At 35.3% G+C, this 15,987-nt stretch overlaps 1 protein-coding gene and 1 long non-coding RNA gene across 2 annotated transcripts; one reads left to right on the top strand and one right to left on the bottom strand.

Moving 5' to 3' along the window:
* Window positions 1-1,473: 1,473 nt before the first annotated feature.
* On the top strand, window positions 1,474-2,226 carry LOC127834848 (uncharacterized). Its single transcript, XR_008028248.1, has 2 exons — window positions 1,474-1,843; window positions 2,006-2,226. It is a non-coding gene; the product is annotated as an uncharacterized LOC127834848 (long non-coding RNA).
* A 2,486-nt stretch (window positions 2,227-4,712) lies between these two features.
* On the bottom strand, window positions 4,713-11,153 carry LOC127835367 (mannose-P-dolichol utilization defect 1 protein-like). The gene is made up of 5 exons (XM_052361752.1): window positions 11,003-11,153; window positions 10,150-10,215; window positions 8,690-8,822; window positions 6,886-7,090; window positions 4,713-5,917 (listed from the first exon to the last, which is right to left on the bottom strand). Exons 1-5 carry the CDS (start codon window positions 11,097-11,099, stop codon window positions 5,699-5,701), a joined length of 720 nt encoding a protein of 239 aa, XP_052217712.1. The 5' UTR covers window positions 11,100-11,153; the 3' UTR covers window positions 4,713-5,698.
* Between the last annotated feature and the right edge of the window lie 4,834 nt (window positions 11,154-15,987).

The following is a 15,987-nucleotide window of genomic DNA, read 5'->3' as shown; positions in this document are numbered from 1 at the left end:
CTTGTTTTATTCTGGGTCATTTTCATTGTACACTGAACACTATACATTTAATACTTCAGGTCTGTGAAGAATGTTGATATTTATGTTCAGCATACAATGAAGTGACAGGCTGATGGCATCAGGTACTCTTCACGAAGTATTTAATTGCAATAGGCTTGGTTGCTTTTGTCACATTCAACTATTGAAGAAGTATAGATTTACATGAAAAGTTAAACACTGCATCAGGTGGACGTTTGTAGAGGTAAAATCCAACACATTTATATTCTTATGTCACGCCATATATTAAAAGAGTTGAATGAGGAAATCAACTAATGATTGTGGACTACACTTGGAGAGATATCAGTTTCAATTAACCTGAGCTGAATTCACCAAGATTCAAGTGTGTTCTTTATTCATTTACAGTATAAAAAAAACTCGATATCCTACCATGATGATGAAAATACTTCAGTGATAGGTCTTGAGTTATTGAGGTATCCATAACGTTAAAAAGAATCATTGAAATGTAAAAGACTATTCGAGAAATTGTAAGTTGTGGCCATGAATACTTTTATGTTCAGCAATAATAACAAACTGTCTATAAAACAAATAAAATATATAGGCAATACAATTGTAAAAATATGTTTAAATGAGTACACAAATATTTATCACAGTGAATTGGTTAACATTTATTAATTAATGAGGATATCATTTTTAGCTCATCTATTTTTTGAAAAAAAATTATGAGCTATTGTCATCACCTTGGCTTCGGCGTCTGCGTCCGGTTAAGTTTTGCGTTTAGGTCCACTTTTCTCAGAAAGTATCAATGCTATTGCATTTAAACTTGGTACACTTACTTACTATCATGAGGGGACTGGGCAGGCAAAGTTAGATAACTCTGGCGTGCATTTTGACTGAATTATGTGCCCTTTTTATACTTAGAAAATTGAAAATTTTGGACAAGTTTTGCGTTTAGGTCCACTTTTTTCAGAAAGTATCAATGCTATTGCATTCAAACTTGGTACACTTACTTACTATCATGAGGGGACTGGGAAGGCAAAGTTAGATAACTCTGGCGTGCATTTTGACAGAATTATGTGCCCTTTTTATAGTTAGAAAATTGAAAATTTTGGTTAAGTTTTGTGTTTAGGTCCATTTTATTCCTTAAGTATCAAAGCTATTGCTTTCATACTTGCAACACTTACTAACTATCATAAGGGGACTGTGCAGGCAAAGTAATGTAACTCTGACTGGCATTTTGACAGAATTATGTGTCCTTTTTATACTTAGAAAATTGAAAATTTGGTTATGTTTTGTGTTTAGGTCCACTTTATTCCTACAGTATCAAAGCTATTGCTTTCATACTTGCAACACTTACTAACTATCATAAGGGGACAGTGCAGGCAAAGTAATGTAACTCTGACTGGCATTTTGACAGAATTATGTGTCCTTTTTATACTTAGAAAATTGAAAATTTGGTTATGTTTTGTGTTTAGGTCCACTTTATTCCTACAGTATCAAAGCTATTGCTTTCATACTTGAAACACTTACTAACTATCATAAGGGGACTGTGCAGGCAAAGTAATGTAACTCTGACTGGCATTTTGACAGAATTATGTGCCCTTTTTAACCAGGTTTTCCGAAGGAAAAAACTGGTTATTAGATTGGCGAATGCGGGCGGGCTGGCTGGCTGGCGGGCTGGCTGGCTGGCGGGCTGGCGGAATAAGCTTGTCCGGGCCATAACTATGTCGTTCATTGTCAGATTTTAAAATCATTTGGCACATTTGTTCACCATCATTGGACGGTGTGTCGCGAGAAATAATTACGTCGATATCTCCAAGGTCAAGGTCACACTTTGAGTTCAAAGGTCAAAAATGGCCATAAATGAGCTTGTCCGAGCCATAACTATGTCGTTCATCGTCAGATTTTAAAATCATTTGGCACATTTGTTCACCATCATTGGACGGTGTGTCGCGCGAAATAATTACGTCGATATCTCCAAGGTCAAGGTCACACTCTGAGTTCAAAGGTCAAAAATGGCCATAAATGAGCTTGTCCTGGCCATAACTATGTCATTCATTGTGAGATTTTAAAATCATTTGGCACATTTGTTCACCATCATGGGACGGTGTGTCCCACGAAAGAATCACGTCAATATCTCCAATGTCAAGGTCGCCACGACTAAAAATAGATTTAAAAAAAAAAAAAAAAACTTACAAAGGGGGTTAATTTTTTTTGGTCATTTCAAAAGTTCAGTTTGAGTTTTCTCCCTTTATCAGATTTTTTTTTCACAATGAAAACCTGGTTTTGTGACAATTTTGTCCCTTGTTATACTTAGAAAATTGAAAATTTGGTTATGTTTTGTGTTTAGGTCCACTTTATTCCTACAGTATCAAAGCTATTGCTTTCATACTTGCAACACTTATTAACTATCGTAAGGGGACTGTGCAGGCAAAGTTATGTAACTCTGACTGGCATTTGGACGGAATTATGGGCCCTTATACTTAGAAAATTGAAAGTTTGGTTAAGTTTTGTGTTTTGGTCCACTTTACCCCTAAAGTATCATAGATATTGCTTTCATACTTGGAACACTCGCAAACTGTTTTTAAGGGTACAGTTTAAGGACAAGTTGCATAACTCTGGATGTCATTTTTACGGAATTATGGCCCTTTTTTGACTTAGTAACTTTGAATATATGGTTAAATTTTGTGTTTCGATCCACTTTACTTCTTAAGTATCAAGGCTATTGCTTTCAAACTTCAAATACTTTCATGCTATCATGAGGTTACTGTACCTGGCAAGTTGAATTTTACCTTGACCTTTGAATGACCTTGACTCTCAAGGTCAAATTATTAAATTTTGCTAAAATTGCCATAACTTCTTTATTTATGATTAGATTTGATTGATACTTTGACAAAACTACTCTTACCTGACATACCACAATAGACTCCACCCAAACCATCGCCCGTGCCCCCCCCTCCCCTTCCCCCCCCCCCCCTCGAATCCCCCCCCCCTATTTGTTTTTTTTGTTTTTGTTTTTTAAGATCATCTCACAAATGACCACCACACCCTCACACTATACCCCCCCCCCACCAAATTTTTTTTTTAAACGGTTAAAAAACAAAACTTTTTATTTTGATTATTTTATGAAATACCGTCCAACCATCGCACCCAAGAATCCCCCCCCCACCCCCCCGTCCCCCCACCCGAATCCCCCCCCCCCCCCCTAATTTTTTTTTTTTTTTTTTTTTTTTTTAAGATCATCTCACAAATTACCACCACACCCTCACACTATACCCCCCCCCCCACCCCCATTTTTTTTTTTGAAACGGTTAAGACACAAATATTTATTTTATTATTTTATGTTTGAAATACCCTCCAACCATCATACCCAAGAATCCCCACCCCCACCCCCTCCACCCCCCCCACCCCCCGAATTTTTTTTCCCTTTTTTTTGCATTTTTGGAACATAATGTAATAAATGTCCACACCCCCCACACAATGCACCCCTCTTCACTCAACCCCTCCCTCCTTTGTGATTGAATATGAGAGTCCCTTCACCTTTAAAAAGAAAATAGATGAGCGGTCTGCACCCGCAAGGCGGTGCTCTTGTTGCTATTTGAGCTTATACATCTGTTGCATGTGTTGAAAATACTTCCCCTAAATCTGTTCCAAGCTTGACGAGGTGCAAACGATTTCCTCTGAGCAGCTTTCACAAGGTTTGAACAATCCAATTTATGGAGGGCTTTCAATATTGCACAGATATAGAGACCAACATGTGCTCATGTTATAGGTGGTAATTTCTTACTGAAGTATTCATGACTTGGCCTCGCAATGAAGATTTGTTCAAGTTATTGATGATAGTAAAACAAGAGCTGTCACCATAGGATGACTTATGCCCCCTATAAACGCTTGATAGAAGTTATGAGCTATTTTCGAAACCTAAACGCAGATTTCGAAACCTAAACGCGGACCCTAAGGTCAAGGTCACAGGGGTAAAAATTTGTGTGCGTATGGGAAGGCCTTGTCCATATACACATGCATGCCAAATATGAACTTGTTATCTGAAGCAACATAAAAGTTATGTGCATTTTTCAAAACCTAAACGCAAAGTGTGACGGACAGTCCGATCACTATATCCTTTGGGGGCATAAAAAATCATACTGTTTTCAAGGAGTTAATCTTAACAGGCGGCTAAGTGCCTTGGGATTACCTGTCCTTTCTATATAAGCTGTCCATATAGACAATTTAGTACAGGTACTATAGAGTATCTATATACTGAAGAGACTAATAATTGAATGTTGCTCTGTGTGACAAACTCTGATGTGTTTACGACACAACCTGGATGTTCTGAACCATTCCTTTGGGAGTTTTTGAACAAGTATTCTCAGCTAGATGTGTCTGACACGACTCCCCAGACACATAGATGCATATTTGAACTCTGACTTAATGATTTTTAGATGGACAACTTTGTTCGGGATCAAAACCTCCAAACTCTGGTTCTATAGGAAGCATACCCATAATCAAGCGTCTGTATTAATAGATATTGATTAAAAATAAAGGCATCCTAAATTTAATTAAGTATAGTTGCATATGGATACTGTTATGTACTATCATTTGTCTGATAATGAAATGAAAAGGAAAAGAGCATTTACGTAAGAAAATAAAAATACTTCTTTCTCCCAATATTTTCAGTTAATATTTCAAGTGTTTAACTTTTAAATAAGCACAAAACATTTTTGCTCTTATAACATTTTTATTTTAATTGCATCATTTATATTTCTAAACAAATAACATTTCACAAACTAACTTTTTTTTAAAACTGATTTGCCAATAATGTGCACTTAAAATATCACATATATTTTTATACATTTCACAAGATTCCTATGTGTTGACTATAAATTAAAATTCCGGATAGTATTGCATGAGATAAATAAGGGGTTGCATTACAATAAGTTGTGCAGTAATTACTAATAGCTAGTATCATGTGTAATATTGGAGTAAAACAATAAGAATGGAATGTGAAATCTTCAGTGGATAAGCCCTGTGGTATTCTAAGTGTGTGACTAGTATGTGACAATGCGTGACTCACTTATTACAAACATTCTTAATTTAAAAAAAAGGTACTTGTTTCAATTTTTCCTTGTTAAATATAATGCCAATTATTAAAATTATATTTTATCTATTGTGCAAATGCCATGCCCATAAAAGTTAAGCAAGACCATCAATAAAATGGCTTCATTCAATGCATGTACATCTTCCAACATAACAAATACCGGTAATAACAAATATTCCATGGGATTTAACAAATGTGGTAAAAGTTTCTAATAACAGATTAACAATCTAACAAAAACACTTAACAACAATCTAACAAAAACACTTAACAGCTTACACTTTTAATGTATAATTTAACAAAACACTTCCAAAAATTAAACTTGGCAAAATTGTTTCTAATGGACTCTGACCATAATGAGCGTGCATTCAATTATTTTCAGTAGATGGAAGCTTTGAACATTGGATAAGCAATAAAAACAGTATGCATTATCTTTCATACACTCATTAAGCATCATTTTAAATTACCAATACCTATTCTGAACAAACATAAATTCACCTATATGTAACAACAGGGCAATATACATTAAAGACCTGTGCAAAGCAACAGATGTTCCCTACATCACAATATGGTCTGGCAAATTTGTTAATCCTACAGTAAAACGCTGAATTAATCGGCTTTAGCCTTCCTGTAGTAATAGACAATCTGTGCCACAAGGACGCAATTGCAGATGAAAGCTGCCACATATGTGACCACTGTCATGGCATCCCCGGTCTCCTGTATACTGGTGAAAATACGGGCCAGTGAACCGCCCCATAGCATCAAAACCGTTATGGCTGACAGCTGGCCCGTACCTCCGTTGGTGAAGTTGGCATATGCCTGGATTAGCTGGAAAATAAAGTATTACTCTGTAGGCAAACATGTTTGATATAAAGGAATATAGACTATAATATTGACTATGGTTTCCATATATGCCAATAGATTTGACAGCAAGGAATATATACTATAATACTAACTATGGTTTCCATATACTGACACAAATTTGATGCAGCGATTTTTTCCCTTCTTTATAAAGTACCCATAAAAGGTACTTTCCCCATTGCAGAAAAACTACAAAATTCCCAATTGCAGTCTAAAACATTCCCAAAAGGAAGGAAAATTTCATCAATTTTGTTCCAAAAGTGCATTACCGGTACCTGCAAGTTAACAATTAAGAGCACTGACACTGAACATTTCAAGCCAAAATGCATGTAAATCAATATTTGAGTTGATTTGTATTATTGATACCAAGCAATTAAAAAGACCATAATTTCCAAAAGGGAGATTTCACTACGCAAATTTTCCCAATTTTCAGGGTTTTTCGGGTTAATTTTTTTCCGATTGGTATGGTACAGGTACTTTTCCCAATGGGGGAAGAAAAATAGCTGTTGATGGCAAGGAATATAGACTAATATTTACCATAGTTTCCATATATGCTCACAGATTTGATAGTAAGGAATAGAGACTTTATAGTCTATAATGATAACTAGTTTTTTTTACATACAAAGTACTAGCACTCTAGTCTTCAGGCAAACAAACTAGGCACAGAGCTTGGGACTAGTTTAGTCTTATAGGCTTATTGAAATTCAGTTATATTTATAGTATGACAAGTGAAAATGTTAACCATGAATTATAGCTGCAAAATGATTCAGATTTTTGAAAACAAGTTCCTTAGGGCAAGTGGAATACTAAAATAATATGCAAAATGTTCTAATTGAAATTACCATGTATATCATATATGGCAACAATTGCTATCTCTAATTGTCAACTAATGTTCCACTGGCGAATTAAGACAATTAGGTCTAAATAAGCTTTACTTTGCTGGCCATGACGATGATGATGTTAACTCCCTGCATTGCAGCAATGAGCCCCTTGGGTGTAGCCGGGGACAACAAAACAGCCATAATGGCCACATAGACGGCCAGGAAAAGGAATGAGCCCAGCTGTCTCCCTCCATACATTAACACCAGGAACATGACCAGAGCTGTCTGAATGGCCAGGAACACTCCCTCCCCATAGGCACTGGAAAAACAATGCATAATAGAATTACAAAGGATGTTTATAAAGGCATAATAGAGGTTAACAAAGGCATAATAAATTACAAATGATGTTCTCAAAGGCATAATAGCATTACGAGGGATGTTTAAAAATGCATAATATCATTACAAAGGATGTTAGCAAAGGCAAAATAGCTTCACAAGGGATGTTTACAAAGGCATCAATGCATTATGAGGGGTTCTCTCAACAGCATTTTAGAATTACAAGGGATTTTCAGTAAGGCATAATGCATTATGAGGTATGTTAACAAAGGCAAACAGCATTACGAGGGATGTTTACAAAGTCAATACGCCGCATTATAGCATTACAAAGGATATTTACCGGTACAAAGTCATAATAGCATTATGAAGAATATTCGCAAAGGCATAACAAGCATTACAAGGATGTTTACAAAGGAATAATAGCATTACAAAGGATATTCACAATGGCATAAAAGCATTACAAGGGATGTTCACAAAGGCACAAAAGCATTATGAGGGGTGTTCATAAAAGCATAAAAACATTACAAGGGATGTTCACAAAGGAATAATAGCACAACAAGAGATGATCTCAAAGGCATAATAGCATTACAAGGGATTATCACAAAGGCACTATAGCATTACAAGTGATTATCTCAAAAGCACTATAGCATTATGAGGGATGCTCTAAAAGGCACTATAGCATTACGAGGGATGTCCACAAAGGCATTATAACATTATGAAGCTTGTTCACAAAGGCAAAATAGCATTATGGGGGATGTTCACATAAAAATAATAGCATAACAAGGGATGATCACACAGGCATTATAGCATTACAATGGGTGATCTCAAAGGCAGTATAGCATTACACGGGATGTTTAAACAGCCATATAGCACTATAAGGGATGTTCACAAAGGCCAAGGCATGTTCACAAAGGCATAAAAAGGATGTTCACAAAGGCATAATAGCATTACAAGGGATGTTTACAAAGGCACCATAGCATAACTAAGGATGTTCACAAAGGCATATATAAAAAGCATTACAAAAAATGTTCAAAAAGACATAATAGCATTGTGAAGGAAGATCACAGTTTCCAGAATTCTTTTATAACAATGTGTATAACCAACTGTGTACATGTAATAACTGTTCAATTCATGTCTAATTAATTCCATTGATCACTTAAAGCACTTCAACTCTAGAGATGAGAAACACTCTTCAGTTGATAGGTTCAACAAAGTTAGTATCCTTTAATCCAAAAAAGATTTGGCCACCTGTTGCATTGCATTTTCTGTACAAAATGATACTAATTGAGTGATCTTAGAACTTAATGGACAGGCTGTGCAAAGGAAACAATTTACCAATTTATAACTATAAACAATCAAAAGTTGCAGAAAACTTAATCCCAAACTTTTGTGTCCATGAATAAACAACCAAAAAGACAGACAGATACCCATGGTAGATCCAGTACCATGCCCTTCTTCGTTTTTCGTGGGGTGTAATAATTCCTTCTTTGTTTCACACACAAACACATAGAAATTGCCAATATATCTAATAAATCTATACTGTAATATACAATGACCTGAAATACAAGAAATACATAATTACCTGAATGGGAATCCATGTGAGAAACCATAGACAGCGTTGGCTGAGATGGCCACCAGCTCACATAACACAGAGGCTAAACTGATCCCTTCTCCACTCTTGGCCTGTAAAATCTTGCCTATCTGAGGTACCTTCACTGAAAATATTCACAGCATGAGAGAACAAATGAAATATAAATGAGTTGCACGCTCAGAAAACTGGGCTTAATGCATGTGCTTCAAGTGTCATCCCAGATTAGCCTTTGCACAGGATTATCAGGGATGATACTTTCCGCAAAAACTTTGTTTTAAAAGAGACTTCCTTTAAAAAAACTAAAAAAAACAAGAAACCGTAGGAGACGGGTGATGCTCCCCAAAGTTTTTTTTTGTCACAATATTGCACTATATATTCATTTAAAAGGAAACATCTTGAGGGCACAGTAGTTGGGGGGGGGACAAGAATTTTTTTATAGAAAATTTCAAAGGTCATAACTCTGTGAAAAATCATCCGACCAGAACCCGCTGATAATATGCACATCTCCTCTTGGTAGTGAAGCTTCCCATAAAGTTTCATTGAATTCCGGTCATTAGTTGCTGAGAAATAGCCCGGACAAAAATTGTGCACAGACGGTGACTATATGCTCCCCCCAAAATAAATTTTGGGGCAGCATAACAATGAAATCAGAAAGTGCTGTCCCTAATAAGACTTTGTGGACTGTGTAATATTTACGCACATGCATTAAGCCCGATTGCCAAGAGCGCATTTAACCATCATTAAAATTCTGCATTTGTTCAAGCCAAAAATAATTTTACATATATATGACATTTCAGCTTTAAATTATAAAATATATGTTATTAGTATTTCACTTAGTGCAAACATATTAAGTTTAAACCTATTTAAGCTTGATTACATTGAAAGTGTTAGACACTGTTAAGTCTGCATCCTTGGAATAACCAGTACTTTGTATCATGTTATATAATAACAATCCCAAAAACATTAACAACTTGAATGAGGTGTTCTATACTCAATAAATAAGAAGCATCTGTAGGATGTTTTCCATGTAACAACTTTCAAAATAGAAGGTATTTGAAAACTGGAGAATAAATAATAGTGAAATTGTTTCGATTCAAAGCTCCAGAAACTTATTAGAGCAATTCATATTTTACTCTCTGATTTACAGTTGAATTCTAAACCATGATGATGTCCAGAAAACAATTTTGATCTGTGCTAGCTGAGAAACTCATAAATACTGAATACTGGCAATGATGACTGACCATAGTAGCTTAACAAATTACCAATTAGATACGCACTAAGTCTTTGAGTTGCACTTTGAATATCAAATTAAATTTATGACATTTTTTATTACATTCAAGTTGTTAAGGCTTCATTTCTAACCCTAAGGTACTGATGAGCAGCAAACAGTTTTTGGGATTCCAATGAGAGTTTCATGTACATAGATTTTACATAGATTTTTGCATACATACCAACGAAGGACCCAAGAATGATGGCATATCCAAGACATTTGCTTATCACAATTTTCAGACATTCAACTGAAACAAACAAGAGTATTCTGATAAGCAGTTATAAAAGACTAAGTAACACCTTGTATATAGGATTCAAAACCATCAAAATGATAAATGAAATCACAAAAATGTTTGTTTACAAGCAACATGAAAAAGTGCTATAATCAAAATAAAAAAAGGAACAATTGAAGAAAACAAGTTTAGAAATATTATCACTTGACACTATTACACATGCAGTGTAGATTTAATCTTTATCTTTTTCATAAACTCTCTATATATTGGAAAACAAACTTGTTTTTGTTATCATTTTTGATAAAACAAGTCATTTTCGGTAACTAGTTATACCCATTATGCATTTATATACAAGCAAATTTCTGATTTCAATACCCATATCTATAGTATACTTAGATGCTCAAAATCATACCCATATCTATAAATTCAGTCGAAAAACACACCCCATAAAATCGGCACACCCCTATATACCCGTATATAGAAAGTTACTCCCCCGTGAGTTATACCCCCAATATCTAGCTAGATGTTGACAGACACCAGTGTCAAAGTATGATTTTCACAAGAAATTAAAGCTTCAATTATAAACGAAAAACACAATCAATATGGTAACTCAAACAACTTTATCAATAGTTGCTGCAAAAGCAATTAAGCACGTAATAAAATAAATGTAAGAAAATCTTAACTGAGGGCAATCGTGCCACCGTTATCTCTCCAGTTGCTTAGTATTTCGGATGACACTTTCGGAAATTTTATAAAAGCATTTCATTAACCACCAGTAACGAAAAACACCACAAACACATACCATTAAACAAGTTAAACTCTGTGAAAATTCTTGTAAAGCAAGGCTCTGGTACTACCATTTGAACCAACATCGGAAATAGGCCAATTGTTTCGTTCATTCTATCGTCAATAGTTCGCAAATAAGAGAAGCTCAATGGGTAGCTAGTCAAAACGGCCCCAGGTCAAAACGTCCCCATGTCAAAACGAGTCAAAACGGTTCCAGTTTGGTCAAAACGACCCCAAAGTCAGTTTTAAAGTTGGTCAAAACGGCCCCAATGTATAACAAAGAACTCTGTACAATATTGTTATGTAGATCAAATACATTTTATTTGATCTACATAAGACGATAGACATATTACATAATCAAACATAATCAATAATACAGTAATTGACAAGAAAAAAACAAAAACATGAGAATTATGAGTAGATCTAAGAATATGAGTAATTTCTGTGTTTAACAGAATGAGTTATTTCTCTTTTTATCAATTAGTTTCCAATAGCTCAAAATGTATTTTTTTTAAACGCATGTCTAAATTAGTTGCAATAATTAAACTCTAATTTTTATAGCCCAATCGGCTGCTTAGAGCTGCAATGCGCTCTCTCTTGTCCATGGGTGCAAAATGTTATCAACAATGCAAGGGTTAAGGAACGCTGAAACTGCAAGAACTTATTAAACTTTACCTATCTTAACCACAAACTCATTCAAATGGTACCATTAAAGCAAGAAATAATTGATTTTATTGACTTAGGTTTTGTTTTGTACACTGTATCCGCCATATTGGAAAATTGACCCAGGTCGCAGTACACAAATATTTTGCACGTCGGGTTATGTGATCCAGCCAATAAAGCCGATAACGATGTGGTATTCGATACAGAATACACTGTTTCAAATTTAAACATAAACATGTCAGCGAGAAAAATGTGTTGAAACATCGTCGTGTTTTTATAGGGTGCATGCAAAGGATAGCATCCGTAGGTTGCCATTCAGGTAAATTTAACATGTTTATGAAGTTTATTCATTATTTTTCTCAATTTGTCTCGAACGTCGTCTGTTTAGTGAAGCGCACGGATTCACTGCGCTGAACTGCACCTATGTTTATGAAGGGGTGCATATTACCTGACAGAGCCGCCATAGCAAAAATTATCAAAGGCTCTGGGAGTCCGTTTATATGGACTAATCTAAATATCTGAATTATATCGATACATAAATAACATATCATAACACATCATATCCATTTTTTGCAACACGTACGCACTTCTTACAGAAAATGCGTACCGATCCACTTAAATGCAGGCTATTTTGGACGCTTTAAAAACATTGCTGGCTACTCTTTATGAAAAATATTGCACGAAAGTCTGTATTAATTATTTACAAAAGTCATTAAAAACAAATATATATTGTGTTTAAAATATTTAAATTATTATAGATTTGCGTATGTTTAAGCTGGTAAAATGTTTTCAAATTATCGTATTTGGGTTCTAAGAAAAGGATAATATGATTATAGCAATCTCTTGCACGACGGTTACATTACATTCACCTCTGTGTTGGGCTCAGAACGGACCATTCTATACATAGATGGTGACGTCACTACGTTATTGTCACCGGTGTGACACAATGCAGAACGGACTATTGTTATGAAAGCGTCTCATTTATGTAATGATCATTCCAAGCGTTCATCATTGAGGTTACAGAATACTAAACAATCTCTTGCACGACGGTTACATTGCATTCACTGCATTAAAGAAAACCATCTCATACCATGATATCTTATATCAGTCTTAATTCATTATTATAAAATTGATATGTTTTTTTTTTATGTTAAGAAACCAACAAACATACACACGTCGAAGCAATTCCTAACGTCACTCAAAAAAATATGTTCAATTGTTTACATTTGTGAAGTGCGTGGAATGATTCCATCTGCGTAAATGGGCAATAAATTAGTTCCAAAGAGTTGCATTAAAATCGCAAGTTTTTGCACGATTTATCGTACATTTCAAAGTCATATTTCTTAATTTAATGCATGCGATCTTAAATATCCAATCAAATATACGTTGAATGCGTTTGTTCGGTTTTATCTATTTTATAGACAAAATGGAGGGCTGAGCCTTTCGCAGAGTTGTATGTGAGAGCAAGGAACGACAACTCTTCGTGGAGATTGTGATTATAGGTGCTACCTAATTTACGGGCAAAAGCTTTTTTGATAACCATGTTTTTTTTTTTAAATAATATTTTACATTATTGTGATCAAAATAGTATAATTGTTTCAAAAATAAAGTAATGCATCCAAAAAATTCGATCTTCAAACGAGTAACATGTTCCTAGCTTTAATATCTAGCATCTTATAATTTTGTGTGTTTTCTAGCCGCAGGAATTTAAATTAAAGCTGGTTCGGTGGCTGTGGTATAGTGGATATGGTGTCTGCTTAGTAACTGGGAGGTCTCTGTATTGATCCCTTAAGTGGGAGCGTTCTTTAGATCACCCTTAAGACACTAAGTACAGCTCAGTGTCGGTTCGGGTACTACTTAAATGTACCCGGGGTACTCTTAAGTATACTAAGATGTACACCTGGTACAGAAAATTTACTGAAATGTACCCGGGAATTCTTAGGCTAAAGAAGTCATTGTCTTTCTTGGGTAGGCCGCTAGCAGAAGCATGTAAATGATGTTAGTATATATATTCAGTACATATATAAAAGGGTGTGTGGTATTGTGTGGAGATACAAAACGCTTCACATCATTTATTTACACATAAAATAATAGTTACACAATTAGTAATACTAATACACTGTCATCAACTTACAAGAATATTTACGTAAATGAAGTTCCAAAGTGATGTTATCTTTTGAAAAACTGTGGAATCAATGAAGTAACATTGTATTACCTTTTACAAAATTAACTAGAAATGGCGTTGCAGAGGCCGACGCGTATCCCCACACCGCATGTTTGACCCAGGGGCGCCCCAGGGTTGGTAATGGGGCCATGCATAGTTGAGATTGACCATATTGTCATAAGAGAAGTTCAGTATCAATTAGAAGTGAATCGGTGTAGAAATGAAGAAATTATAGTAAAAGACAATTTGGGGTGGGTGTGGCCTATGTGGGCGGGGCGTTCCAGGGTTGGCATAAATGGGGCCATGGTGAGTAGAGATTGACCGTATTGTCATAAGAGAGGTTCAGTATCAATTTGAAGTGAATCGGTATAGAAATGAAGAAATTATAGTAAAATGCAATTTTGGATGGGTGTAGTCTATGTGGGCGGGGCGCCCCAGGGTTGGTTATGGGGCCATGCATAGTTGAGATTTACCGTATTGTCATAAGAGAGGTTCAGTGTCAATTTGAAGTGAATCGGTGTAGAAATGAAGAAATTATAGTAAAAGGCAATTTTGGGTTGGTGTGGTCTATGTGGGCGGGTCGCCCCAGGGTTGGTAATGGGGTCTTGCATATTTGAGATTGACCGTATGATCATAAGAGATGTTCAATATCAATTTGAAGTAAATCGGTGTAGAAATGAAGAAATTATACATAAATTATAGTAAAAGGCAATTTTGGGTGGGCGTGGTCTACGTGGGCGGACGCCCCAGGATTGGTAATGGGGCCATGCATAGTTGAGATTGACTGTATTGTCATAAGAGATGTTCAATATCAAAAGACAATTTGAAGTAAATCGGTGTAGAACTGAAGAATTTAATGTAAAATAACATACAAAAATGAAAGAAAATCTCTGACCCGGCCCCCACCCCAACCCCCATAACTTTTGACAAAGGGGTCAGATCAAAATTCCAAATAGTCCACGCTCGCACATATGCACATAGCTACCATGTGTGTAAGTTTCAAGGTTCTTGTGCTAATAGTGTAGGAGGAGATAGTGGCCAGGACGGACAGACAGACGGAAGATAACCCCAATATCCCCACTTTTTCTCCGAAAAGCGTGGGGATAACAATGCTGATTTTGTACTAGCGCATAAATCATTTTTCATGGAACAACAAGTAACAACACATTTATTATTTACACAATAGAAAGGAAATCATATTAATGGCATTATGCACTGACTAAACAAGCTATTTGCTACTGTTTAGAATAACACTATCTTACTAACAATGATCACAACAGTTACTTAGTTCTTTTACATACATGGTAAGTTTTGTATTACTAGTTTGACATTTACAGACAGACACTTGTCAATATACAGACTAAATTTGCAAGGGAACCTTCATATTTCTTCATCATCACTACCTTCAAATTGTTAATTTAACAACCCTTTGACAATATTTGCACATCTGATTGATAATGCCATTGCTGTTTTTGTTTATATATAGACAGATATAGACTTTTCAAAGTTCTATAAAAGTTAACACATGTTCCATCCAAGCAAACCAACAGAACCAATAAATAATAAGATCACCACAACAAATAACTTGGAAACATCGATAGTTCAGGAATCTCTCCTTTGTTTATTTCTGAAAACTAAACTGCCAGTTTTGTTCAAAAGAATGGCTGGAGTTGTGTGAGGCCCAGCTCTTGCCTTGGCAAACAGCTTCTAAAAAAGGAAAACCAACAAATATCTTAAAATTTGATAAAAGATGCAGACAATTTCTAAATGTCATGTTGTTGTTTTTTTTTCATTTCGAATCTGGAAGATTTGTTACGAAAAAAATCGGTACGAAAATCCAACGGTATTAGATTTTGTGGTTTTAGGCCTAAACTTTATATAGTGATACGTAATCTTTCGGGATATCGGCCAAGTGCGAGCAGACGAGGTGTAAATACGTTTAAAATAAGCTAAAAGACTAAACAGTTAAATCGGAATATCGTTAAATTTTGTGAATAAATGTATTTCTGATGGATAACAACCACAACTTACCAGAATATTGCTCATGATCACACGTAAAACTGCTGTCTGAGAGCGAATGGAATGCGTCACGAATTCTGACAAGTTAACAGTAGGGTGTCGTTATTGAAATATCGCGAGAATACTGCAAGAATATAGATGCCAACTATAATGTG

This window comes from Dreissena polymorpha, chromosome 6 (genome assembly GCF_020536995.1).
Source record: "Dreissena polymorpha isolate Duluth1 chromosome 6, UMN_Dpol_1.0, whole genome shotgun sequence".
Taxonomy (NCBI): domain Eukaryota; kingdom Metazoa; phylum Mollusca; class Bivalvia; order Myida; family Dreissenidae; genus Dreissena; species Dreissena polymorpha.
This window is presented reverse-complemented; position numbering and strand designations above follow the sequence as displayed.